Source organism: Oxyura jamaicensis, chromosome 2 (genome assembly GCF_011077185.1).
Source record: "Oxyura jamaicensis isolate SHBP4307 breed ruddy duck chromosome 2, BPBGC_Ojam_1.0, whole genome shotgun sequence".
NCBI classification, from domain to species: Eukaryota; Metazoa; Chordata; class Aves; order Anseriformes; family Anatidae; genus Oxyura; species Oxyura jamaicensis.
In genome coordinates, this window is record NC_048894.1 from 7,276,156 (window position 1) to 7,304,149 (window position 27,994).

General features: G+C 38.8%; 1 protein-coding gene across 2 annotated transcripts; it reads left to right on the top strand.

Annotated features, from left to right (window-relative positions):
- On the top strand, positions 1 to 27,264 carry ACTR3B (actin related protein 3B). Of its 2 annotated transcripts, none has more exons than XM_035318389.1 (12): positions 1 to 197; positions 7,623 to 7,678; positions 9,387 to 9,511; positions 10,494 to 10,604; positions 12,181 to 12,276; positions 12,432 to 12,539; positions 13,904 to 14,047; positions 14,639 to 14,812; positions 17,488 to 17,580; positions 25,107 to 25,232; positions 25,654 to 25,737; positions 26,317 to 27,264. In XM_035318389.1, the coding sequence occupies exons 1-12, from the start codon at positions 154 to 156 to the stop codon at positions 26,449 to 26,451; spliced, it is 1,296 nt and encodes a 431-aa protein (XP_035174280.1). In that variant the 5' UTR covers positions 1 to 153; the 3' UTR covers positions 26,452 to 27,264. The 2 variants fall into 2 exon arrangements, with proteins under 2 accessions (XP_035174280.1, XP_035174281.1); XM_035318390.1 differs by having other exon boundaries at positions 2 to 197; positions 26,313 to 27,264.
- Positions 27,265 to 27,994: the final 730 nt, after the last annotated feature.

A 27,994-nucleotide genomic window follows, 5' to 3' on the forward strand; every position in this document is an offset into this window, starting at 1 on the left:
GGCGCATGCGGCCCGGGGGCGGCGCTGCCGGGCGGCTGCATGGTGCCGGCCGCCGCTCCGCCGCCCATGCAGTGAGGCCGAGCCGGGCCGGCCCGGGGGGAGCCGGCGGCCCGGGTGGTGGTGGTGTAGGACACGCGTTGCCGGCTCCCCAGCATGGCGAGCTACCTGCCCCCCTGCGTGATAGACGGAGGCACCGGGTGAGTGCGGGGAGCTGAGCGGGAGGGGATCGGTGCTGCCGGTCCCCGTGTGGGTACGTGGGGGGGGCTCCGTGTTGGGGGGACGCGGCGGGGCGTCTTTTTTCCACTCCGGGTCTGGCTTTCCTTTGTCACCAGCTGGGCTCGTGCTGTGTGTCCCGGTCCCCTCTGTCCGCTGCGGGCCCCTCTGCTGCTGGGCAGGCCGCTGCTTCCCCCCACCGGGTGCCCTCTTCATCCTCTTCTTCCTCCTTCTCATCGTCCTCCTCCCCTTCCTCCTCCTCCTGACCTTCCTCCCCTCTGGCAGCCGCAGCAGGGCAGGCCGTGTGGCCCTGGGGATGCTCCATCTCCCTGTGCCCAGTTCTCCTCATGGGTCCAGTTTCCTATTGCTGACTTTAAACAATCATAGGGCTAAAATGCTAAAAATGCAGATGGCATTTCGAGTGGCAGCGTGGAGAGAGGAGCCCAGTGCTTGTCTTGCTTGGGAGTTGCACACCAGAGGTGACCGTGGGCCAGGTGAGGTGTACTTGATGCTCTGTGGCATCTCCCTTGCATGCAGTGGCTGGACCATGGTGGCCTTGATGGGTTGTATCAGATTGTGCCTCAAGGAGTGTACATCGTGAGCCTTTTGGGGTATTGCCTTCAGCCAGCAGAGAGAGGAAAGCCATCTGTATCATATTCGTGTTGTTTCTTGGTGTTAGGTCATCCCTTCATAACCCTCATCAAGTCAACGTGAGATGTACTCTACATTTAGCCAAGTCACGAGTTTTGTAATTCTCAGTGCTCCAAGGACTCAAATGAATCTAAATTGCAGAAGCTGTGCTGAGGAGGCATTTCTCTTCTCAGAGGAACAGGTTTTACCTACCTGTCTGTGGCTAGAGAAGACCATCATCAAGTTGGTTGTGCCTTGGGAATGGGAGGTGTCGGAGGGAGCGGTAATAAAGGAAATACTGGCTATGTAATGTGCTCTTGCTAATCTCTTTCCTTTGGCCCAACAGTTACGGAGAGCTTTCGGGAGGAGAGGAGACACCGGTCCATGAGTAACTAACTGTTCAGCCAATAACTTCACCTGTCAGGCTGTGCCTCAGGGTCACTGCTTACTTAATTTATTACAATAATAGACTTTCCTTCTGCAGGGAACTTGCTGCACTATTTTAATTTATGTGATGCTTGGAATTTACCTTTAAGATTTCCAAAACTGATCCATCATATTAAGAGAAAAAAAAAAAGAGATAACCAGAGGAAGCACATTACATTGACGTGGTGTCACCTTATCTTCTTCTGAAAAAGGGTTTTATATTTTGAAGAGTGTCTTCATTAATCTGTGACAAAATTTTAAGGAGTCTCTTGTCCTGTCTCTGTTTATACCTTACATTACAAGAAAACAGTTCAGTCTTCTCAGTGGAGAATACCAGAGTCCGTAGCTGAAAACTTTTCGAGTAGAATAGAGAACGGGTTTCATCTTGTATTTGATTCTGCGTGTGCATTAGCTACTCCTTGGTAGTTCCCCAGGTTCAATGTATTTATTTGCTGAAGATGTTTTAAGTATCTGTTCTGCACAGAGCTGTTGGTGTTATAGGAGTATTGATTCACAGTTTTGAAGAGATTTCCTGGAAAGCGAGGGGAACTCTAGGTGAATCCTTTACAAAAGCTACAGTATAAACTACAGAATCCAGAAAATGCACAAAATACATCTCTGTCTTCCAGGAGACCTCCTTTGCTCTAAGTCTGTGAAGTGATTCCATTCTTTCACTAACAGTAGATATTGCTGACCAAGAGTTGTACAAAATAAGTAAGGACAGAAAATAGCTTGCTGTGTGCCTGCAGAAAAATAATAATTGGAGTTTCTGAAATCTATTTAGTGCTTGCATGGCAAAAATTGTTGGATGTGTGTATGCTTGTTTATCAGTTTGTTTCAGAAAGGGTTCAGATATCCCCCAAGTGGACTTTTAATTTCCATGCCTCCATGCGGTCTTAATTCATGAGACAACGTGGTGTCACTTCTGATGAGACTTTTGCTTGGCTTTGCTGCGCAGCACCAAAATGTCGAACGCCTTTTAGCAATGAAGTTATTAAATCTGAAACAATCTTCCAGCACAAGAAGAAATAATTCTGAACAAAAGCAGCCAGAAGAAGTAGCTTGACTCACCGATACAGTCTCTGGAATTTTCCTCTGTGTGGGTTGAAAACCTTCTTATTGTTAAAATGAATCTACTTTGGGCTACAAGCTTCAAACAATTCATTCAAATTATTCATGAAAAGGCTTTCAGATGAAACATTTGGAAGAGCATGGCGGAAATGAAAAGCTATATGCAGACGCACTGTGGAACGTTATGTATATAAAATACACTTTTCTACTTCTGTGTCTGGTACTGAATGAGGTGCTTTGTCTGGGGACTAATCCCTGTTCTTTTCATGTAAGCGGATTTAAGAAGTTTGTGAAAAGACTCTTGTTGTTTTGTGCACAAGAAGCCTGGGTGAATTTACTGTTTTTAGCAGCTGTAGGCCCCGGTCCTGCACAAGGCTGGAGTTTCTCAAAAAAGCAGCAATGGGTGTATAGGAAATAGGTAGAGGGTTTTGGCGAGAAACTTACTGTCATAGCAACAGGTTAACATTCATTCATTTTTTTCTTTATGAATGAAAAGAGAACCATTTATGACAGATGTTTGCAGAGCACAGTAACAATTTATTGGGTAGGATTGCTCTTTTCCATTAGTATTTGCAAATGACTTGTCCAATTTTGATGCGCCACGTCTTCATTTTCTTTGTGGGAGGTTTTTCTGGCGGTCAGGTTACGTGTTGCTATCGGTCTTTTTGTGGAGAAGGGCATGCTATTTTTAGTTTGTTAGGACTCCCAGGCCTCTTTGATGTTGCTGTTTTAAGTAGCTTTAAACTTCATGACTGGTTTTAACAACTGGCATTTAGTGGTGGGACATCAGCATGCTGGTAGGTGGGTGTGCAAAACAGAGGTGGCTCAAAATACTTCTCTTCATTGTGTGTATCTGAAGACACTGAGGAATAATTCTATTTTGGGTTTATTTTACTTGAGTCATTTCATTTTTATTTTAGTAAGGAAAACTTATCTTGGAAGAGCATTACCAATCAGCTTAGAGGTAACTGCTTGATTTCTGGGTGGAGTGAGCTGAACTTGTCTAAAAATTGGGAATGTAAGTGTTGTCTATTTATTTGTTTTTAATTTTGTGTGTGTTGTTGCTGGGCTATTAGAGATAACATCTTCCAGTGTTCCAGCTATATTTTTCACCCCCCTATTATATATTTCTGGTGTGAAATGGGTTGCTCTATGCAAGTATTACCTCTGCCCTTTACACGTGAGACTTGCGAACAGCCATTTTTCTAATTGCTGTTCTGGGTCTAAGGAGCATGGGTTAATTAGCTGTTGTTTCTAATCACGGGTTTTAGTCCTGTAAAGGTCTGAATCACAGGCCCCAGTCCTGCTAGACTCACTCAAAGCTATAGCTCCAATCTGTAGTTTATTACTGTAGTGGTGGCTGGTGGTGCTTCAGTCGTGCAGACATAATAGATTGGGGTTTGATATTTCCTACTTTGCATTCCTTCTTTCTTTGTTCTCATTCCTTTGTCGCATCCTTCTTCATTTCAAAAACGCCTTTCCACATCTTGATGAGGACCTTGCATTACAAGTTTCTCAGGTGTATTTGTAATAATGATAATACAACCTGCTTATGGCAGGATGTCGTGACAGGTGTTCTGGAAGTAAAAACTGCTAAGGTTTAGCATCATCTGAAGTTTTCCCATTACAGAAGTTATTACTATTTTTTGTTTCTTTACAGGACTTTCTTTAGCCCTTTTGATACTCTTCGTCATTTTCTCTTCAGAGCTTCTTTGTGGATTAACACACGGCTTTTTGGTCCCAACCTTTAAAGCAATAGAACCAAAAGAAATTTGAAAATGTTCACAGCCGGGCTTTGCACTTCTGCGCAGTTATCCAGAGAAACACTGTCTTTTGTTTTGAAATGGATAAGGCAACTGCTTGAGTATGTGGTCTTGTATGCCTAAATCACCTTGTTCTTATGCTTTAGTAAGAAATTTCCGAAATATATTCCTCTTTAAAGTGGCGGAAGGGTCCATATCTCTTTTATAGGTTCAGTCTATTTGTACATTTTTGCAGTCATCTTCCTGTACATTTCATTTTTCTTTGGATTTCTTTTAGTGTTTCAAAAGGACCTCAGGAGAGGCAGGGGTTAGACTTACTGTTCCTCATGCCAAAGCTAGTCAAACTGATTTGTGTACTTGCTGATCACCTGGGAAAATCGTATGTATTAAACCCCAGGTCTTTGTTAATTTTTAGAAACTGTTTGTTTCAACAATACATAATTTTCAGGTGACTGTTCTTAAACTGAGTATTTCCTTCATATCTCCTTTCATAATGTAGCTTTCATTTATTGGATCCCATTTCTCCTAATCGTTCATGAAGTCTCCAATATGCTGCGTTTTGTAGAGTTTCCAGTAGGCTCCTATCTCACTAGCGATAAATCTGCTACTTTTAATGAAATTAAATTGACATACGCATTCCCTAAAGCTGTCTGTGTAATTTACAGATCATGAGATGTCACATTACCATTAGTCTGCTAGGCTGTTGCCCAGGAGAAAGCAAACCATGTTTCAGATGCTTAAATATTCATTGGAGAAGGGACTGGAGAGCAGGTAACCTCCCCAACTGTTTAAGTCCAGAGCCTTTCAGGTCGATGAATATTCAAGTGGTTTGCATAAAAGGGAGCAAGGTCTGCAGGAGGTCCTGAAAGTGGGTCACCCAACGCTTTAATGGACTCTTGGGTTCTGCTCTGGGAGGTGGGACGTGCTCAGATCCTGCTGGGCAGGAGAAGAGTCTGAGCGAGTGGGCTGGGTAAGAAAGGGGAACATTGTTTGCATCGTTTTTCTTCCTCGGTGGCTTTGAGAGTGCTTTGAATTTCCCTTTCATGTGGTTTTGTCAAAACACCTGAAATATGCCACAGACACTGGAAAGTCTCTGTGTCTTGTTTGGTCCTAAATAGATTTTTTTTTTTCTTTTTTTTTTTTTTTGAACACAATTTTTTTTTTCACTTCCTTCAACATGAAATTGAAAATACAGTTACTTATATAGCTCTGATATTAATCCTTCATGGATTAATGGCATGCAAAAGAAACCTTTCCGGATGATGTCTTCTGTCAGGTACGTTCTTCCAAGGGAACTCTTTCTATTGATACTGACAAATATCAAGGAGATTTTTCTGGAGCAGAGAAAATTCAGCTAGTAACAAAGCTATAGCCTGCTGATAACTGCTAAAGTAATTCTTCTAGCAGGATCTGATCCCTATTTGGGTTATAAGGTAACGTTTTTAGAGGCTGCTGCCCCCAGTTGGCTCTTTGAGGGTGTTGTCTTGTTAATACTGTGATTGACTCAGTGAGTTTGGCAAGTGTTTGGAAAGGGAAAAGATGGCAACCTGAACTCACCTTTGGGCCACTGTTTAGCTTAAGAAATAAGTAGGGTTGTATTGCAGGAACCTTTTAATTTTAATTTGCACACACACACATAAATTGTATTAAAAAGCTTATCTATACATATTTATATGCTTATACATATGGGTATATCGACTTATTTTGTGTCAGTGGGGCTTGGAGGGCTGAGGTATGACTGATAATTTCATGATTTCATGAGGCTTCTGCCTGATTGCCATTTCTAAGGCTCAGACGTAGGCCTTCTGAAGCCAAAAATGGTTTTCTTGGATGCTGTTAAGGGCATGCAAGCCAAACCCCTTTCAGAGAGACAAATGAAGAGTAAGTATCCTGTAATGCATCTTAAATCCCAGTGTAACGCCTGCTTTGTTGTTTGGTACGTTTCAACAGTATTCCCAAGGTGGGCTTCCTTCTAAAATGTGCAGAAACTAAGCAGTAATTATCATAAGAAGAATTCTTGCTAGTAATGGCCTTCTTTACAAATCAGTCTAATTTAATGCCCTGATTATATCTTTTGAGAGCTATAGAAAGTATGCATAAACATTCTGGATTATACAGGCATATGCTTTCAGTCTAATGATGATTAAAAATACAACAAACCCTTGCCCCCAAAACACAGTCCTTGTCTTTTTAGCCTTGGGGGAAATGTTTTTTTTTTTTTTTTTTTTTTTAAAGATTACTTGAAGTCTACAGAAGCTACAGCTTTGAAGAGACGTTGAAAATATAACATTTAAATTCCAAGGTCATTGCTAATTCAGTTTTGATTTAATTTCTTTATCTAAGCAAACTGACTCTTAATGAGTGTTTTTATGCCTTATACTGTATGAAGAGAACTTACTTGTAAATCTGTTAATGAAAAAACAACCTTCAGTTTTAGGGATGTAGTTTGCAAATGTTGAGAGCAGGCTGCAGATGAAGATCCTAAATTCACTTTAGGACCTAGGCTGTGATTTTGTGCTTGGTCTTATTTAAGGTTTTTGGGCTTTAGGTTTTCAGGGCAAAACTAGATGTGAGTAATGCTCATTGCCTCGCATCTTGCTGCTGTTGTACTTTGTGTCAGTCTAATGACAGTACTGGAGGAAAAGTTCAGTCTCTGGAATAATTTTTTTTTTTTTTTTTTTTTTTTCCTGAAACTGCTCCCGAATGTATTTGTTTATTTTAGGGATTAGAGCTGTTTTTCATAGTCTGGGATGTTAATTATTTCTAGTTGCTAAAAGCCTGAGCCAGCTTGTAGCCAGTAATGTCATGCAGAGATCTTAGGTTTTGTGTCAAAATTCCTTTTTTTTTTTTTTTTTTCCTTCCCAAGTTACTTGTTTCTTTTTTTTCCCCTCTTGATGCTTTAGTTGATAAATATGTGTATGCTGAGACAGGCAGACAATACTTTATACCATCTGCTGTGTTTTATGAATGCCTGCTTGCTTCTGTGTAGTATGTATGTATTGCCATACCATACCTGTGGCAGAGTGAGTGGTTTGTGCAAGGCATGAAAAAAAGTTGAATTGGGTTGGAAACTAGAGTTCTGAACTGTGGTTTGTACTTGAGGCACAGCTTTTCTCCCCCTGTGTTTGACAATATTAAATATGCTGTGTCTCATGACTACTTTGCTTATATTAGCTTTCTGAAAGGTAAGATCTCCATCTTCCTTTAATCACATTGTGGCCTGCCCAGATATTGTCATAGTTGGTGAATGGGATCGAGAAAGTAAGAGCTGAGTGTTCAGATTTCATGGTTTTGAAAATCCCCTCCCAAAATCTCTGGAAAAGCTGAAAGTGTCTAAAAAATAGCACCTAGAATATTTACCACTTCAGAGTTTTCTTCTCAGCAGGTTTACACTTGAAAGCATAACCTAGAAAATATAGACATGTTATGTGCTTGCTTGGCCTTCAGTCTGAGAAATGCTGTGAATTTTTGCTTGTGTATCTACTGCATCTAATGACATTTTGTTCGTTCTTTTCCCAGCTACACCAAACTTGGCTATGCAGGAAATACAGAACCTCAGTTCATTATTCCATCATGTGAGTAGTTTTCTATTTCTGTCCCTCCAACACTCAATGTACACTGCTTATTACTAAGCCCTTCGGTGAGTAAATGGCTTGCTTTCCAACTCCCAGCTTGGCCTTTGTAGTCTCTTGTCCATCTGGGAAGTGATATTCACTGTGTTAGTGTCGTTAGCTGGAGTGTAGCTAAACAGAACTTGTTGTTTGCAGTTAGCTACGACTGTTGCTCATTAAATCAGCTCTTGGTTGCTATGACAAACACGAAGAGACCTCCAGTCCTATTTCCTTTTTATCTCCATTCTTTTTCTGCCAGGACTCTTGAGTAGGCAGAATGCAACTCACCTCCTGTCTACCTGACACCATGGTTACTGCCCGGATAATCTGGGGAAGGCTTCCCATCAAATTAAGTACTGAAGTGCAGGTGGTGTCGGCCTTATTTACGTTTGTCTGGGGCTTCAGACACTTCGAGTCAAAAAAAGACTAGATAATGGTCATTTTTAGTGGCTAAATATAAACCAAATGTTGTTACCCATTTGTTTTATTGAGCAGAATTACTATTGTAATTTGTTTTCTATGTTAAAATTGTTTAAAATGTTACACATTTTCAATGTTCTTGATTTTAATTGTAGTCTTAAAAGTTCCTCTCAAATGTTATATATTTGCATAGATTGTAGCACTGACTACATATTTAGTTCCCTAATGGCACTTAGCGTCTCATAGTTAATCTCCAATTACACTAAACATTGTCTTTACTTTTCGTGAACTTCCATCAGTTAACTCCTTACTAAAACATCTAGCCTGCCTTTTGAATACTCACAGTAGAAGGTATGAAGATTAAAAAAAAAGAGGGGTAATGGGGGGGTCAAACTACTGGTTACGGTCTAACCATTTTAAGTATCGTTTTAAAAAAATCTAACGTAAAAATTTCTAATGTAATTTATTTTGTAAAAAATTAAATGTCTTACGTTAAAGATCTGGGATAGCGAGTGTTTCCTATGAACTTGTTTTAAATACTGTTACATAAAATTGAGATAAGGCGTGGAGGCTTGAACGTGTTTCTGAAAGAATTGTTTGTTTGTCAGTAATTTCTGTTAAACCTGATACTGTTTGGTGTGTTTGTGGATGATGCCTGTCTACTGTGTGTTTTCTACTCTATGTGATTAAATAAGCAGTGTTTTACAGTACTTCATTCCATTTTTATTTATAGCTTGCCCCAGATTTTCTTTTTTTTTGCTGTCTCATCTTCGTGCCTATAGCAGCCATCTAATAACTTCAGTGATAGTTGCAGGCTGATAATGGGACACATGAGAGTCTCCAAAGATTTCTTTGTAGCACCGCAAATTGATTTCTCCCCTCCCTGCTTCCTTGTTCTCACCGATGGGGATAATGACTCCAATACTTATTTCTGAAGTATGTAGTTTTTCTTCTCCTGTGCTCTTTTTCTTAGTTCTCGGAGTTGAAACGCAGAAAATCATGTCACTTGCTGACTTAAAGGGTATCTCTTGGTGGAGTGCTGCACTTGTGCAAGCTTAGTGACTGCTGTAGGCCATAACAAAATGCATTTTTCGAGATTTGTTCTGAGTTATCATTTACTTTAATGAGAGAGAGGTGACCAAAACCCTACCTGAGAGAGTGGTGAGAATGAATTCTGCTATATTGGTTTGTCAATACATAGAATTTCAACTTTCTGTCAACTATACTTGCTGTATTCCAAATTTTATTCCAGGTATTGCAATTCGAGAATCAGCCAAAGTAGGTGACCAGGCTCAGAGGAGGGTAATGAAAGGCGTTGATGATCTGGACTTTTTCATAGGAGATGAAGCCATAGATAAACCTACCTATGCTACAAAGGTAAGAAAATATTCAGTATTTTTTTCAGAAGGCTTCTCAAATTTGCACATTTTTATTACTATGTATCGTTCTAGACCTTTTAGATAGCTATTTAAAAAACACATTGGCTTTCTTGTAAAATATTTTTGTGGCATTTTAACAACTGCATGCTTTTGGTTTGTTGGCCTTCCCTCTTTTTAAATGTGTTTACTAGTGCAGCCCTGTGTGATTGGTGCTTGATGACTTCTGTAAATATCCAATGTACAGTGCAGTTGTTTAGTTTTCGAAATGATTCACTCTTAAAATAGTCATTAACACTGAATATTTAAATTCTTGCTAAAAGTGTATCCTTTTAATGTGGGGTATGAATTGGGGAACGTGTTGGTTACTTTTGCTTCAGGGAATGTCACAATTGCTTTGTGGAAGGCTGTCTTCAGTGTGGCTTCTCTGTGAATCATATTTTCCATATCCTACTAGAGGACTTGTTGTACTTACAAGATGTTAACAGCTTATGAACTATATGGAAAAAATCATATATAATTCATCCTACTGTATTACTTAAATGTCATCTGTGTTCTTAACATTAAACAAAATGTAAACATATCAGATTGTATGTTGAAAAATGTGTTGCCTGTATGGCCTGTATTTCTTTTTATAGATTGGCAGACATCTTGAATATGAGTATGATTTTCAACTTTCTAAATGATAAAATTGATACAAAAAGATATAGGAATACAGTGCTGCCACAAAACAATAGCGGGCTTAAACACAGTTGGGTTTGTTGTCCTGCAACATAAAATTGCAATTGGAATTACCTGAGGGTACAAGATAGCTTGAAGTAGTTAACTCTAAATTAAAGTGAAAATAGAGAATTTGATAATGTGAACATGAGGTATTTTAATTTTTGCAGAAGATGTAAGGATTAGTGGACTTCCAATGTTGCTATTTTTGGTTTTGTTTATTCTCATATGGTCTAGAAGGTTGACATGTTTTCTTGCTTCAGTGGCCTATACGACATGGTATTGTTGAAGACTGGGACCTCATGGAGAGATTCATGGAGCAGGTCATTTTTAAATACCTACGAGCTGAACCTGAAGATCACTATTTTTTAATGGTGAGTTATTGAGACTGGGGAAAGAAAACATTTTTGTAAGGAAAACACAAACATATTCTTGGAAAAATGTTTTAAGAGGAAAACTAAATAATATTCCAAGCGAAAGCGTCCAGTATTCCAATTCCAAGCTCTGTTAGAGGGTTTTTCTCCATGTGTCTTACATTTCTTCATCAACTGGAAAAAATATCTGTGAAAGTGCGTTGGAACCAAATTCTGTTCAGTTTGTGATGTAGGCTACTGAAGGTTGGATTTTGTTTTTGAAAGGCTTTAATTGCTTTATTTAAACTGAATTCTATTTGAAACGATTGGCTGACTTTATGATGTAGTAGAGGATATTCTTGCTTAGTAGAGTACCATATGTTAGTGGTAAAGCACAAATGTATGAAAATTCCTCCTGAAGATCAAATTAGGATATTAATTTTTAACAAGTAGTTTGCAATAGACTTTTTAAAAAATATTCTTTATATTCATTTGCCCTTATGCCTAGTTTATCTCCAGATTTTTCATTTAAAGGAGCCCTTTGTTGGTTCTAGTTCGGACGTGACTCAGAATCATGGAATCATCTATGTTGGAAAAGGCCTTCAAGATCACCAAGTCCAACCTTGAGCCTGGCGTACTGAGTTCCATCACTAAACCATGTTCTTTAGTGCCATGTCCACACATCTCCTAAATACCTCCAGGGGTGTGGACTTCCTTGTTTTCCTGGGTATCTTATGTTAGAGTAGTTGAACAAAAATTCCACCTCCTGCTAACTGTACGGTATCTCTCAATGCCTGACTAAAACTGAGGGTAGGCCCCATGTAGCCATCCCACATCCCCAGCACATCTCATTCTGTAGCACCAAGCGAGTGTGACAGTGTCTCAGCCCACAGCTGCTCAGTGCACTGAACACGGAGGTCTTCCCCTGAAGCCTGACTTCTGTCATGTTGTGCTCCTAGATCTGGGTTCTGCGGCATACACTATAGATCTAAAGCTTCAGCAGTGCAGTGACAAACTTCTATTTTGCATCCTCAAAATCCAACAGCATTTTGAGACTAGCTGAATGGATGGTGCTAATGGCTTTAAACTTGATGATTTTTAAACATTTAGTAGTTTGCACAGATTGAACGATTGTCTGCTCCTATCATATATGATTAAACTTTTCCCCTTTGTTTTAAGCATTGAGTATTGTTTTTTTTTTTTTTTTTTTTTTTTTTCCTGTGAGTAGTCCTTCTGAAATCAGCTGTGCTACTCTAACACATTCATCCCCTTTCTTTGGGTGTTGAAATCATGCCACTCCTCCTAGCCGCAGTGAGACTGTATGGTACAAACCAACATTTATTGTAATGTGATTGTTACTTTCCTTTGAAAAGTTAATTTAAATCTTCTGCTGTGGAAGATAACCTCCTTGCTACTCTACCCAGATTGTATGAAATCTCTATTTTTAGCTTTGGAGCTTGTTTGAGACTTCTGAGTTCATTAAGAATTTTGAAAGTTGATTAGCATACTGAGCTAGTCATTACATTAACTGTTAGGACACTACTGAGGAGCTTTTTCAATCTTTTGTTCTTTCTTTCTTTCTTTTTTTTTTCTCCAGACAGAACCTCCACTGAATACACCTGAAAACAGAGAGTATCTTGCAGAAATAATGTTTGAATCATTCAACATACCAGGACTTTACATTGCTGTTCAGGTGAACAAAGTGAATATATCCTTCTAAAGTACAGTATAGCAGCAGTATGTATCGTCTTCCACATGCACATGTCTATAATGCTTGAAACATTACTTTCTTAGATTGTAAATGATCACATTCTGCCTGCCTCTAAATGTGTACTGTTTCTCATATAGGCAGTGTTGGCCTTAGCTGCTTCTTGGACATCACGACAAGTCGGAGAACGTACTTTGACTGGAATCGTCATTGACAGTGGTGATGGAGTGACCCATGTGATTCCTGTGGTATGTAGCAGGGCGCATTTTGAAAATATTGGTCGTTTGGACAAGCATGCAGTTTATTTTCTATAGATTAAAATAAGAACTGTCAAAGTGAACTTTGTTATAAAAATTTTAGAGGTACTTGGTTATTTGGGCTCTTTTTCCTCCCTTATGGGGGTTTTGCAAATCTTGTATTTTATTAGGTGGCTTTATTTATCATTTATGGAATTGTTTTAGCTGTCCAGGCTGCATGAAGACCACAGTAAGGAATCATGAGGCCATCTTTTGAAGACTATTTCTATGTAACTCCTTGCATTGTATTACTGTGATGCCTCAATTCTGTTCAGTATAAATGCATATCACTGGCTCAAATCTCCTGCATGCCTAGCATGCTTCTTGTGAGACATCCAAACTTTTTTTTTTTGATGTCCTGCACTTCGTGTTGTATAGCTTTTTTTTTTTTTTTCTGTGTGTGTGTGTTTTGGAAGTTAATGAACTCTGATTCTATGGAAGCAACTGCAAGCTTGTACAAATGCATGTTCGTATGTATGTCGTTGATTTCAGATGGCTTAATTCTGCTAGGATGTTAAAAATACCCAATTATCTGTGCATTACTAATCTCTGTTCTGTTCATGACAGTGTATTTCTGAAGCATATAGTATGCTTGAATGATCAGTTATTTTAGAAATGAAAATTTGAGTCCTGTTAATTTCTTGCATTTTTGTATTCATCTGGTTATACCAGTATTGTCTTCAACTGGGAAACACTAGGAAAGAAAATACAACAAAACATATTAATCATAAGAAGTTCTGAAGAAATGTATGTAAAAGGCAAGATAAGAAATACTGTTGGCTCAGCAGTGTTCTCAGTCAATACATCCTGGGAAAAAAAATCAACAAATAGATTTCTTGTTTTCATTGTACTTATTGTTAGATATTTCTTCATTTGATTTTTTTTTTCTGATCATTTAAATAAATTTTCATTTTTCCTGTTCGTTCTTCACTCTGACACAGGACATGAGCAGTCTATTCATATGACGTTATCTTTTCAGATTGTGCCTGAAAAAAAATCCGATCAGACTTTGGGTTGTAATGTGTGCAAGGTTTTTTGTCTACCACTTGTGTGTTTCAGCGTCTGTTATCTAGTTAGTATCTGTTTATATGTTGTAATCGAGTTTTTTTTTTTTAAATAAAAATATTCACCTTGCAGGGGGTTGCTTGTACCTTCTTATTTTTAAAGTTTCAAGGTTTTACTTTTTGATTAAAAATCAAACTAAAATATTATAGGAATGAGTGATAGTGTTGCTGTTAATTGTTGGTATTCCACACTTTATGAGTTTGCCTAAACGTATTTTTTTCTGTTGTTTTTCTCCCTCTCCTCCCACATAGGCAGAAGGCTATGTAATTGGAAGTTGCATCAAACATATTCCTATTGCAGGTAGAGATATCACTTACTTTATACAGCAGCTCCTAAGGGAGAGGGAAGTAGGAATTCCTCCTGAACAATCTCTGGAGACAGCAAAAGCCATAAAGGTACACCCTTCTTTATCTCTTAATAAATATATAAATAAAATTCCTTGAACTAATTTTTTTGGCTTTAACAAGTTGCCGGTGGCTCACTTAAAAATGCAAATACAGGCACTGTGTTGTAATTACACAAGCTTCTGCTGATTTGTCCAATCAAGTGCAGGGGAAGAAGAAGGAAATCTTCATGCTAGACTCTTTGGTAGAGTTGAGTATGTTCTGCAGATTAAATTAGCATTTTAAGTTTGAGATTTGTTTAAAATTTGCTTTTTAATTTAATAAATAAGCCAGTCGGCTGATTGTGTGGGTCTGATCTTGCCATGAAAGCTTGCCATTGAATTTCCCTGTTGTCGCACACCCAGTGCTTGTGGCATTTTCATTTTGAGACAGACTAATCTAGATGAGGTGGTGTGGAATTTTATTGAATATGTGTTGTCTTAAATGGTTGAGGCTTCAGCATTCATTTGGGTACAAACATCTGTTGAACAGCCCCATCTGTCAGAATGGTTACAAATTTTTGTTTTTCTGTTTGCGATACACTGGAATTCAATAATGGAATAATTATTTTGTCAATTTTTAATGCATGGTATTTCTTAACAGGAGAAATACTGTTACATTTGTCCTGACATAGTGAAAGAATTTGCTAAATACGATGGAGATCAACGAAAATGGATCAAACAGTATACTGGCATCAACGCAATCAACAAAAACAAGTTTGTTATAGATGTTGGTTATGAAAGGTTCCTTGGACCTGAAATTTTTTTTCATCCTGAGGTAAGAGTATCATTCTGAGGTAAGAGTAGGTACTAGGAGTATTAAGTTACAGACAGTTTATTGTGTAAATAAAGTGCAGGGGGGAGGGAGTTACAATGATTTTTGACGCAAGTGCGCCATCACGTGGAAGTGAGCTATCAGTAAGTCTCCTAACTCGAGCCTTGTACAGTCTCAGGTATCATAAGCCCAGAAAAACATGAGCACAGTGGGTAACTATTTTTTTGTGTCTCATGTTACATTTAAAACCTCATATTTTCTTTCTTTAAAGGCAATCTAAAATTGAGAAGAAAGTTCTTGAACTTGCAGATTTTATATGGTGTTTTTCTTTTTTCTTTAAGCACAGGTTTAAACTGGTATGCTTTTATGCTGTGTATTTGGTTATGTTGCCAGTCCTTTTGGGCACTGCTCTGCATGGTAGCATTCCATTGATAATATTTTAAGTCTTGGACACTGAATTTTTTGTACTTTCTGTTGATACTGAGTCAATTCTTAAAGCATATATATACCTAAACTTTTCCCCGAGGAAGTCCACTGAAATCCCTTGGTGTGGTAATAAGCAACACATAGTATTTAGGGAAACATTTACAGTACCTAGTCTGTCTGGTTTTTGGTAGTTCAGTCTGAGTGAACTTCAGGATGTTGTGATATTCTGCAAGAAGATAGTAAAGCTTGATACTATGTTACAGCACGGCAGAGTATGTCCTTTCTATTCAGCCTATTGTAGACAACGTAGTCTGTAAAATTATTAAAAATTAATCAAGTCCGTATTAACAGTGAAGTTTCTTCTTGTCTATCCTCTTCCTATTGGAAAGGCATTTGAAAATCTCGTTCTCTCACCTTTTGTCTAAATTCCAGCCTTAATCTGTTTGCAGTCAATTTATAGGCATCTAATCTTATGTCGTTGTTAAACCTCTAGGCTAAATAGTTTCTCTTCCCTGCTGTTTACCCATGTGATTCTTACAGAATCCCATCTCAGTCATTGATTTAATAGTTTCTTTTTCCATAGTCCCACAAAGATTGTTAGGAGTAATTTCCATTTTCTTCATTTCTTGATAGTTTCTTGCCTCTGTATTGAGGAAAAAAAAACAAACAAAAAAAACAACGAACTACTTCATTGACTCCATTAATTCAGAGGGTATCACATTAGCTAGGTAAAGCTGCCTTTTGTGAAGCCATCTTGTCATCTTACCCTATTTTCAGTTTATCTCTGTCTTAAAAGAATTTAGAAAAAGTTTGTAATTCTCCTGAAGTTAGGCTTTGGGATTTGTAGTAATTCAGATTATTTTTCTACTTTTAAAATAAGTATTACAGACTTAGGTATTTTACTTGTCATTCTCTAGCCATATGGTATTTGCTATTGGACTGTAATTTCACATATCATTTCTCTGGTCTCCTTTCTGGGGGCACGTTACGCTCTGCTTTGGATGCCATAGCTACTTTCTACATGGCCCTTCTGCCCTGCTCTTTTATCAGTATACTTACCAGAGAGATCGGGAGAAAATTTCTCACTGTAGTTCATTCAGATGAGAGCTCTCCATGTGAAGCAATGCCATTTCTTTTCATTATTCTCTTTTAATTTGTTTCTTAGTGTTTTAACAGCTTGCATGATTAATTCTTACAGTGGAAATTAGCTTGACTTTTGGGGGATTTTTCACATCATTCTTATGGCTCTTGATCTCCAAGCCAATTTCTTTTGCTAATTTCTCTTTCAGTTCAATGTATACTTTGTGTGTTGGCTTCTTGTTATTCATCCAGTTACATACTTCATCTCACTTAGGATATAAATCCCAAATAGTTTCTGCACCTTTGTGAGAGTCTTAAAATTATATAATAATATATCCTAGAATGATATGTATTTCTCAATATTTCAAATTACTCAAAAATTTATCTCTGAAAGGGCAAAACCTAGGCTACAACCTTTTTTTTTATTATTTTTTTTTTTAAAAGCATAAAAGCATTTGTGTTAAATTAACAAACGGAAAATGGCCAGTAGTCCAAGATTATTCACTAGCATTAGCAACTCTGACTTTCAGGTATTTATAAATGCAGAAATTAGGTTAGCACTGGACTGATATTTGTATTGATGGGGTTCCCACCCCAAACCTAGTGTATTTATGTCTGTTTGAGTATTGGAGACTTTTCTGTGCTTGGGGTGGAAAAAAAACAAAACAACAACAACAAAACAAAACAGCCCCTTCATCTCCCCTCCAAAAAAGCCTGAGATTTTTTTTTTGTGGGAATTTAACGTGTGTCTTAGTAGGGATGAAATCTTTTGCTTGGAACATTCAGATTTGTGCACTGATGTATTTGATTTCTATTAAAAGGAAAGACATGACTTCACTGCACAGTAACAGCCTATTTAATATTGCAGGAGAACTCAAACTTACGTCACATATAGCAGTAGGCTCCTAGTGCATAGATTTTGAACAGTGGATTTATGACCAAGGAAGAGAATCCGAATTTCTCTATAAGGGAAATAAGAATTCCTTTTTCAGTGTAGAAGTGGGTTTGATATAATGTAGAATGCTCAGTGAACAGGAGTAATACTGGCTTTTATTTCCCCCATCACCCTTAAAAATGCTATTGCAAAATTGCTTTACAGTCTCACTTCTTCCTTTTTGTTTCTTCGTTTTTCTTGGAAGGAAAAATACAATGTCTGTTCTGTTTGATTCTAGTTTGCTAATCCTGATTTTATGGAATCCATTTCGGATGTAGTTGATGAAGTTATACAGAACTGTCCCATTGATGTCCGGCGTCCATTATATAAGGTATGATCTTTCTGTTGTAAGATTAACTCAATTAATTTGATAACTAAGGATCAACATCATCATCATGAGGCATTTATATATGGTATGCATAGCTACAATTTCCACTATTATGACAAATGTGAACTTTGAATAGAAATAAAGATAAACAGCATGCCACTTCTGAATAAGGAGTATTTGGTATTTGCTGCTCTTATTTTTGAAAGAAGGATTACCTATAACAGTGTCTTGATATGTAAGTAAGTTTTGTCCCCAAGGAGCTCTATTTGTATCTAACACTTGCAATATAAATTCTTGTGCATGAAAGATTTTGGATTTTGCCCATTTTAAGGGTTACCTCATGACCTTCCCTTCGCATAGTTTTATATATAGATTTTTTCATAATCTTAACATGTATGTGTTCACTGCCTGCAGTTTTAGCCATGTGTTGAACCCATTGTTAAAGTACATGAAGACAAATCCTTTTAGGAGACAGATTTAAACCTGCTTAAACTTGTCTAGGGGTGTAGTCCAGAGAGGTCTTTCAGTCACTGAGTCCTTAAGAAATGAAAATGAAGGTACTGACAGGCATAGCCTGTGGCAAGCTCACTTGCTGTATTGGCAGCAGACCATATGCTTCCTAGTTGCTTTTTGCTTGTGCAGGAGCAGTGCTTTTTTTGGAAATAACAGCCTAAAGTGAGAGCATGGAGATGTTTGCTAGCTCATGTAGAAGGCAATAGTTTTCTTCTCCTGTTAGAATGAGCGTTACTCCATCTAGAATAAGACATACTGATTCAGAGCAAATCTGGAGCAGGTTAAAAGACAAAATTCAGCTACTTACCAAGATCAGATGGAAAGTGACTTTTGTAGTACATCATTAACTTCAGGCTTAGGTATGCTGCAGAAAGTTTTAGGAAATGCTTAATGCCTGGCTGTCTGTTGTGTCTGTGCTTTTTCCTGCAAGACCAAAGTTTCCATAGAGAAACTTCTTTCCTTGCTAGAGTAGGGATTAGTAGTGACTTCTGGGAAGTGGTATTCAAAAGTTGAGGTAGGTTGCTCTTTCTGCACTGTAATCATCAGGCAAATAACTACTGACAAGCCAAGAGAAAGCTGGGATGTTTTTTTTTGCCGCTTTCTGTTTTTCATTATAGTTGCGTAATTAAAACAATGTTACACAATTGGCTATTGAATGTAAATCAATGTCAGTAGTTACTAATAGTTACTATCTCATTTAAGCAAGGTCATTACAAAGGAAAGAGCTTCTCTGTTCTCATCTGTTAAAACTGTGTAGGTGCAGAAATCCACTCACTTTCTCTTAATTTGTGTGGTTTGTCAATTCCAGTTGCCCACAGTGCTGCTTGGTGGCCGGCTAAGTCCCTGTGCTGTGGTGCTGGGCTTCCACCGAATATATTTCATGCAGAAATTATCTGCAAGTACCTTTTCATAAATTACATGTGGTATGTAGCCTTTGAAGAATTTATTTGCAACCCATCTTTTGATGTCCTATGGTGTTTCTCTCAGGTTTTATTGCCAGTATCCCTGTTTCCTGATCTTATCAATATCTCTCTTAAGAGTCTAGTTATCTCACCTTATGTTGAGGTTTGGAGCAGCAGGATGTTTACAAGGCTGTTGTTTGGCCAATTCCTGTAGCCTGTAGGTGCTCAATAAATAGCACATGGAAGTGTTCTTTCACATGTTGCGCAAATGAAGCGCATTCATTCTTTTAAAATGCATGAGGGTTACTTGCAATGCACAATTTTTTGTTTCTTTGACTGAATTCCTGTGAATACACCATCTTAATGTGTTTGCTTGGAAACACTGAATTTTTTTTCAAAGAATCATAGAATGGTTTGGGGTAGAAGGCAACATTAAAGATCATCTAATCCTAACCTCCTGGCCATGGGCAGGGACACCTTCCACCCACTCAAAGGCCTATCCAACCTGGCCTTAAACACTTCCAGGGATGGGGCATCCACAACTTCTTTGAGCAACCTGTGCCAGTGCCTCACTACACCTGTAGTAAAGAATTTATTCTTAATATCTAATCAAAGTTTACCATTTTTTTTAGTTTAAATCCATTCCCCCTTGTCCTATCACTACACCCCTAGCAAAGAGTCCCTCTCTGCCTTTCCTATAGGCCCCCTTTAGATACTGGAAGGCTTCTGTAAGGTCTCCCTGGAGCCTTTTCCTCTCCAGACTGAGCAACCCCAGCTCCCTCAGCCTGTCAATACAGGAGAGCTGCTCCAGACCTTTGATCATCCTCGTGGTCCTCTTCCGGACCTGCTCTGACAGGTCTGTGTATTACTTGGCCCCAGAGCTGAGCGCAGGGCTCCAGGTGGGGTCTCACAAGAGCAGAGGGGGAGAATCCCCTCTCTTGCCCTGCTGGCCATGCTGCTTTTGAGGCAGCCCAGAACACGGTTGGCTTTCTGGGCTGCAGACACATACTGACACACATATTCAGATTTTCATCCACCAATTATTCCCAAGTCCTTCTTTGCAGGTCGGCTCTGAATCCAGTTTTTTAAGCTCCACTTTTTCTTAAAGCATTGTTCCTCTTTCCTTATTTTTGTTTCACTTACGTAGATAAGTAGCATAATAGGTATCACAGAAATACAGAGATCAGAAGCAGAGAGCAAGAGCATGATAGGCTCTGTGGTCTATGGAAAAGTGTGGTGCTTCCCCTATCTTTTAGGTTACTATGAGCTTACCACTAAACAGTGTTACTAATGCACGTGTAGCTTACATCAGTGAGAAACATCTCTGTGGTACAGCTACAACAGATGCTATTGTCAGTAAACTGGAAATACTCTATGCTGTCTTGAAAGTTGTCGTGATTTTATATCATTTAGGGCATGAATTTTAAATCTTTTCCTCACTGTCAAAAAAAGAACAACTGAACTTGCCAGCTGGCTAGTGAGTATTGTTATGATAACTTTTAAAGGTGGGCGAAGGTCTTTTAGAAGTTCTAAGAACTGCTTGATATTCTTAGAAATGGCATATATGCATATATATATTTTGGTAACAGGTTCAGAAATGCCACTTTTATCTTGTACTCTATTTCATCTTCATTTTTCCCCATCCAGAGTCTCTCCCCAGATACTTCCAGAGTTTTGACAGTAACAGGTGATGAGAACAGTTATTGACAGGTCTGAGGTCTGAGCCTTCTGCCAGTAGGAAGGATGCAAGAGTAAGGTCACTGGTCATCCCCGTGATTGATTTCTTCATTTTCTGCTGTGGTTTTGGCACAAATACATGGATGAAAGACTTTAAGTTAAAAGTGATGTCTGGTTTCAGAAATACCTCTGAAAGGTTCTAGCCAAGGAAGTTTAAATATTCAGGATTCAATTCAGGATGGATTGAGTTCTGGTATCCTTGGCCTCAGACTTCTTAAGCCAGCTTTCCGAACAGGAATCAATGCATGAGAAGAGAGTTGTAGCATGTTGGAGAACATGGGCGGATCATCCAGGTTTTCAGTGGAAATGGAAATGGGGCAGAACTTTAAGGATGCTAGTTCTGTTCCCTAGAGAAGATGAGTTTCAGCTGGGTGTGCAGCTAATGTGGGAAATAGTGGATTTTGAGCTTGCTGCTGCAGTTGAGATGTGGGGAGGCTTGTTTTGCCAGAAATCTTTCAGAAGGTTAAACTGTTGAAGACCCAGCTTGTAATGACCCGTTGTCAAAACCTGGAGAGATCCAGAGTTAGGGAGGCTAATCAGTGGCAAATATCTCTCTAATTTTACCTCTAAGGTAAGTTACTTTTACATACTTTGTGCGAGAGCAGCTTCCCATATGCTGTTTGGTGTGTAGATGGCGCTGTCAGACCGCTGTGTGGTGTGTGAGCTGAAATACTGGCCGTGATGGTTCCCAGCTTGTTTGCCGTATCAACCCTGTTCTTACCTTTCCCCTCTTCAGTATTAGGTGTCCTCGAGCAGAAGACTAGGTAGGGTACAACTGCTTTCTGCTGATCTGTGCTTTAGGAAAATGAAGTTTGCTGTTAATCACTAATGCAGAGGGGGGAGTTGCTGTGAGGGAGTTAAGGCCGGAGGCATTGCCAGGCCTTCAGATCTGCGTTGTTTTGGCACTGATGATAAGTCATGGGGAAAGGAAGGGTGTGCCTACTACTTAAAATGGAAGCCCCAAGTGATTAACACTGTCAGGGTAGCACAGGAGTGCTGAGAAGAAACCCTTTATGTGCTTATCCCGTCTGTCATTAGCTCCATAACATTTCTTGTGCTAGCTGGTCTGACAGGAGCTGAATTGCGGTTGCTTTTGTGTCTGAGTGCAGATGTGTTCCTGCAGAACAGCAGGGACTCAAACTGGTAAATAGACATTGAAAGTTGTAATTTTAAAGAAGCATATATTTTTTTTCTTTATGATTAAAATAAAACTCATTCCAGAAATAGTGTTTTTTACAATACATTTACTTCGTTGTGGAGATGTTCTTGCTCGAGATATATAGTATTTCTTCTTACACCTTCCATACAATCTTGGCAAATATTGCCCTGTTTTAACTAAACTATCTAAAGTCTGTTACTTAATTGATTCACTTGCTCGTGGAACACTTGGCTTCAGATTGTGAATCTTCCCATTTTTACCCATGATAATTTTTACTAACAATCATATATTCCTCTAATTACATGTGTGGTTGTGTCATATAAAACAACTTTCGGCTATTTCTTGGAAGGAGGGGAGCTCTGGACATGTTGCTGAAGTTCATATTTACCAGAAAAGCAGTAGATGCTTATCAGCTCGCTGCTGCAAAGTCTGAAGTGTCCAGCTGAGAGTGTTCTTACACTGTGTTGCATCTTTACACTGCACCAGGCAGAAACCACTTCTGTACCCTGTGTTTGATAGCGTGGAGCTCTGCAAAAACTTCGAGATGTTTCGCCCCCAAGTTTCCTCCCAGAAATGGGCTGCTTTTATTACTTGTGGTTACCTTATTCAAGTGCATGGAAAGTCTTCCACCCTCTTTTCTAAGGAAATATATTCTTTTCTTCTAAGGAAGTATATTCTTTCAAACTGATTTCACTTAGAGCCGCTTAGCTATAAAAGTAAAAATCAGCTGGAGCTTTTTTCCATCAGATGTTAAGATTGTCAGTGTCAGCTGTGAAACCTGTGCTCTGCGTAGAACTGTTAAACCAGCTGAAGTGCGTTTAAGCACAGTAAGATCAGAAGAAATCTTATTTAAATGAATCAGCTGTAAACAGATACTTGAATCCTAACTCTTGATGTCTTTTTCTGAGAGGCTAGAGAATTCCCAGGCAGGCTGGAAACCCACATACCACATTTAGCATACTTCATTTTTACAGTGTTTTTCATTCCAGTAGATATGGGAATCTTTGTATTATGCTCAGTTATTCTAGAGAAGGTATTTGCTGTTTTTTTATTTTATTTTATTTATTTATTTATTTATTTATTTTTTTAATTCCTACAGTCTTTTGCTACTTTCACTCTGTCCTTTGTGAATGGTGGTGCTTGCTCAAGGGGTGGGGAATGTGTGTGGATTCTGCTTCCATCGTGAGGACTACCTGTCTTCTGCCCTCCTTCCAGAAGGCTGACCTGCTGAGCTGCGATGACTTCGTGAAGCCCATGTGTGAGCAGTCTTCTGCTAAAGCAGTCAGAGAGATTTGGCCCATTGCTGACAAGAAGTGCAGGGAACGGGGGAACTGTAACTGTATATAATCATGTTATGATGGCAGTTGGTGTCACCTTGTGTCACACATGCTGCATGGCCTGGCTTTTCCAGATACGTGGTAATGAGGTGACTCACCTTTTCAACCAGTACACCCTCTTCTTCTCCTTGACATGCAGAAATACTTAAATGGCTATAATCTGAGGAAGCTGTGACCTTTCAGTTTCATGCCCTGGAATGATAAAAGATCCTTCCAGTGTTACCACTATCTCTGTAGCTGCGTAAGTTGGTCTCAGATGTATTTACACAATTATTCTCAGGTATATTCTGAAATCCATTTTTAGTGGTAGCATTGTCTACTTTATGCAGTATACTTAAAGTTTAATTTGCTTTGAACAGAATTATTGCTTTCACTCTCTTTGCCAACTTCATTATCTCCAGGTAATATTTTTTGGTGGCATCTTTTTAATTGCTATTTCATCACTCAAGGTAGTCTTTTTTTTTTTTTTCCCATTAGCAGTTTTCTCATATAGAGTGTATGACCACTTTGATGTAGGGGAGGAGATGTTCTTGAATATGGGGGGGAAGGGGAATCTACCTCCTGCTTAATTTTCTGACCAACTGTGGTTTCTGGCTCCTGTTTTACATCTATGGCTCCTTTGTCCTCCTCTTATGAGAAATCTTTCAGTAATGTTATAGGGAAGTGTGCTTTTCTTTTAAGTATCTCTACTCCTGCTTTGTTATATAGTCTTTTATATTGTAGGTAATCTGAAACCACGAAGAAATGAGTTTTCCTTACTGTAATGGTTTTTATGATACGCAGAGATTTTATTTTTTTCATAAATAAGCAAACAGCTTTCTTCTCATTTAACAAGGATAATCTTTTTTGTGACTTGTTATCTGTTGCTTAAAATCCAAGCAGTTACTTCTGCAGCCTGAAAGTGAATGCTTATTATGCATGTCTTCAACTCTTCAGATCTGTATCCAGGTTTCCTGACCATATTTTTGCATTATGTGCACAGTTTTGGTCTACAGTGTCAAAAACTATTACCAAGAGGTAACCCTTTGCCCAGCGTGTAATGAACTGTAGATGTAAGTCTAGTTCCTTGTCAAAGCGTGTCTCAGGCACAGAAGTGATTTTAGTAAGTGCTTATTGGCATTTGGTTTGCAGTTGCAGCACTATGCAAGGGCACACGTGCGTTTTTGTCACTTAATTTTTTGATCATGAACTGCATTCTTGCTGCCACCAGTGTTATGTTCTAGTGTTCCTGTTTTGAATCCCCGCATCGTTGAGATGACTTCCGCATTAGTCTACAGCCTTGCAGCATTATTAGCAGAATTAAGGATGTGACATTCTAGAACCTGTCTTTAGAATCCAAGCACAAATCCAGCGATGAGGCTGTCAGTTCTGCTCTGAAAACGAATACCAGAAAAGGGGAAGGTGCTTTATTTTTCTCAGCATTGCAGTCCTCTTTGGAGGCCTGATACATTCTTGAAGAATCATTGGACTTGCTGGCTACCGTGTTCAGGAGTTTAATTCTTTAAAAAATAATAATAAATTGAGTTCTGGTTAACTCTACAGATTGTGGAAAGACACTAACAGTAATAGAGTCAGGCTAGAGCCTTATTTGACATCAGGGCTAAAACTGCTTACTGTGAACATCTCTGAAACTTCTTTCTGCTGCTCTGTGCTTACAGAATACTAGCTCACTATTGTAATGGAATCCTTCTCTTGTGTGATAGCATATTCTACACAAAACTCTTCTTTAAAGAAAAAAGGAGAGAACGTAGGGGGCTGTGGACCTACTATGGAAAAAGAGCAATGCTTTAGGTGTTCTTTGTTGCCTGTCGGCTTCCTAATACCTGTTGGGAAACTTGCTTGAAGGTGGATTTCAAGAGTGTGTCTTTATTTTCTGCACAGAATGTGGTCCTCTCAGGAGGATCCACGATGTTCAGGGACTTTGGACGACGACTGCAAAGGGATTTGAAAAGAGTAGTGGATGCGAGATTGCGACTTAGTGAGGAACTCAGTGGCGGTCGGATAAAAGTAAGTAGGAATTTCAAATGCATCGATTATGAGAGTAATAGAAGAAATGACGTTCAGAATTTTCACCTTACCAGTGAAAACAGTGCTATAAGATGAATTGTGTGTATGCGCACGTTATTAAATCTGTTGGTAGCCTTGTAGAAACATTAAGTTGGTGTGAGCAATCTGTATGGGCATTTCTGCTAGTATCTCTTTCTAGGAGGTAAGTGATCTTAGCAGTAGGCAAGAGGGGTTTAACTGTGTCCTTCAGTGTGCTAATCAGGAAGAGTTATTTGACCCTGTCTCCCAGGGAGTATGGTACACCGAGTAATAAGTGTGAGATAGTGATGTTAGTGGATGGGTGAAGCTTTCTGGTTATTTTTGGTTTATAAGGCTCTTGCCAGGAAATGTAAAGTGACTAAATGTGAACTGTTTCTCTTAGCCCAAGCCAGTTGAAGTTCAAGTGATAACACATCACATGCAGCGTTACGCGGTTTGGTTTGGTGGTTCCATGCTGGCTTCAACAGTAAGTCTTCGAGAAAAACTGTTCTGAATTTTTATTGCATGTCTTCTCCTGGCTATATTTGATCTGAGTTCTGACTTTTAAACCTTTTAATGGTGACAGCATGAACTATGTCACAATCTGGAATCCTCATGCAACTTTCATCACAGCAAAATTTGTACAGGTCAAATAAGGGTATCATGATATGACATAATTCTGAAGTAATTTTTATATGATAGCTGTAATATAGTCCATTTAATCTTGAAGATATCACTTGGGATTAATCAGGACTTCGGGGGTATAGGATCCAAAGCAATGTTCTTAAAACTGAGAGAGAATCAAATGGAGGAAAATGGAAACAATTTCATGTCTCCAAAGTGGGATTTCTTATTGCTGTATTTAAAAGCAGTCTTTTGTTCAGACAAACTTTTCTTGATTTCCTTCATGTTTTAAAATTTCTAATTTTATTCTGCTGTGAAGGTGTAATACCAGATCATAAAGCTGCAATCTGCAAACATTTTAAATCATAATCTATTTGTCTGTTTTTCCATTTTATGTATTCTTGTGTTTTTGAGAGGATTTGTTTTATATTTTCGTAGCCAGAGTTTTTCCAAGTATGTCACACCAAGAAAGACTATGAAGAGTATGGCCCTAGTATTTGTCGTCATAATCCTGTTTTTGGAGTCATGTCATAATGCTCATATAATGGAAACAAGATCTCTGATTTGTTGCTCGTGAAGAAACTTGTGTAAAGCAGAGGAAGGCAGCAGGTACTGTAAATACTGAAACAAGATGTGGTTATCTCTCGGAAGCATTTGGATCACCACCGTGCACTACAGCACAGCTCACAGCCCCAAGTCATTTCAGTGAAAGCCATTTCTCTGCAGACTACTTCGAAGCCTATTCTTTTTTCATAAACGTGGGATAATTGAAAGTAGGTAATTCTCTGTTTAGGAGGTTGTGCAAAATACTACTGAATTGGAATCTAGAAGAACAAGGTGGTGTTTTACTGCTTGTGGAAAGATTTAAGCCTTTCCACTTGGCCCAATTCTGCAATCAAATCTTTAGCAACGGAGCACTAAATACCACATTGCCTTCAGGGGAGTTGGAATGGTTGCAGGTACCTACCCAAACAGATTAGATTGCAGGATTGGGACTGTACTTTGTAAATGTAGTTTTTTCATATCATTTTGTATTTTATTATTATATTGGTAGGGTGAACTGATGACTAGTTCTAAGCACGAACTGCTGTCAATGTCATGGAGTGATGTTACGCATTTCTGGGTGTGAGGCATGTACTGGAGTTGTGCTGGTATGTTTTATTCTGGGGGAGAAAAAAAAGCCATGTATGCTAAAAACTGATTTGTTCTTGTTTGAATGACACAAACTAAGTGATTCACAGTATTGTATGAAGTTTATTATAGCCACTGTTATTTTGTTTTGAATTTTCTGAAACTGTTTTATAGAAGATGATGTTTTGTTTTGATGTTGGTGAGTGGTGGATGACACGCGGGCCTTGCACCAGTGAAATAAAAGCTGTTAACATCTTTACGAATGTCTGTGGTAGTCCTGATTTACATACACCTCCGTCTTATCTCCCAAGGTTAGCTTTTCATTTATATGTCGTTTATATGTAGAATCATTTATATGTAAAACTCCAGCTGAAAGGGGAGATTTCTGGTCAAGACTCCTGCTCAGGGCAATGCTTGCTTCAAAGTTAGGTGTGGTCGCTCCAGACCAGTGAAGTTTCAAGGATCTCTGAACAGAGATTTTTCAGGACCTCCGGGCAGCCTGTTCCAAGGCTTAACTACCCTATATTGGTACCTGCTCTTGTGTTAGAAGAACACACACTGTGTGCCCATGATTTTAATCTTAATGTGGTAGGAAATCCTACTTTTTTTAGGGTAGGAAACTCTGCTTTTTCTGTCTGTGCTGATATTTATCTGATCTTTGGCAATAGGCTTTGCAAGTCTGCTCTTGTAACAGTTTGTGGAGCCCAGTAAGAATTTTGCAATAGACATCAATTTGTTTTTAACTGTCATGGAAGGAATGAGACCAAGCAATTATTTGTTCAGCATAAATTAAATACTAAACAAAGCGTAACTCTGTGACTCAAACCTGGTTCTGAATGCTTTTGAATTAAAAGTTCGGCTCAGGGTGAATGTATTGAAGCTTACTTTGCTCAAGTCTTCCCCTAAGAAAGAAATGGGTAATCCAATGTAATGTGCACTGTTTCAGCTTGTTCCAGGGTTACATCAGCTTGTCTATGTTCAAATATTTT

Excerpts from the sequence above, each read along its gene's own strand:
- ACTR3B (XM_035318389.1), top strand. The coding sequence starts at position 154 with ATGGCGAGCTACCTGCCCCCCTGCGTGATAGACGGAGGCACCGG. Across the intron at positions 9,512-10,493 it reads AACCTACCTATGCTACAAAG|TGGCCTATACGACATGGTAT; the intron begins GTAAGAAAATAT and ends TTCTTGCTTCAG. Across the intron at positions 12,277-12,431 it reads GACTTTACATTGCTGTTCAG|GCAGTGTTGGCCTTAGCTGC; the intron begins GTGAACAAAGTG and ends TTTCTCATATAG.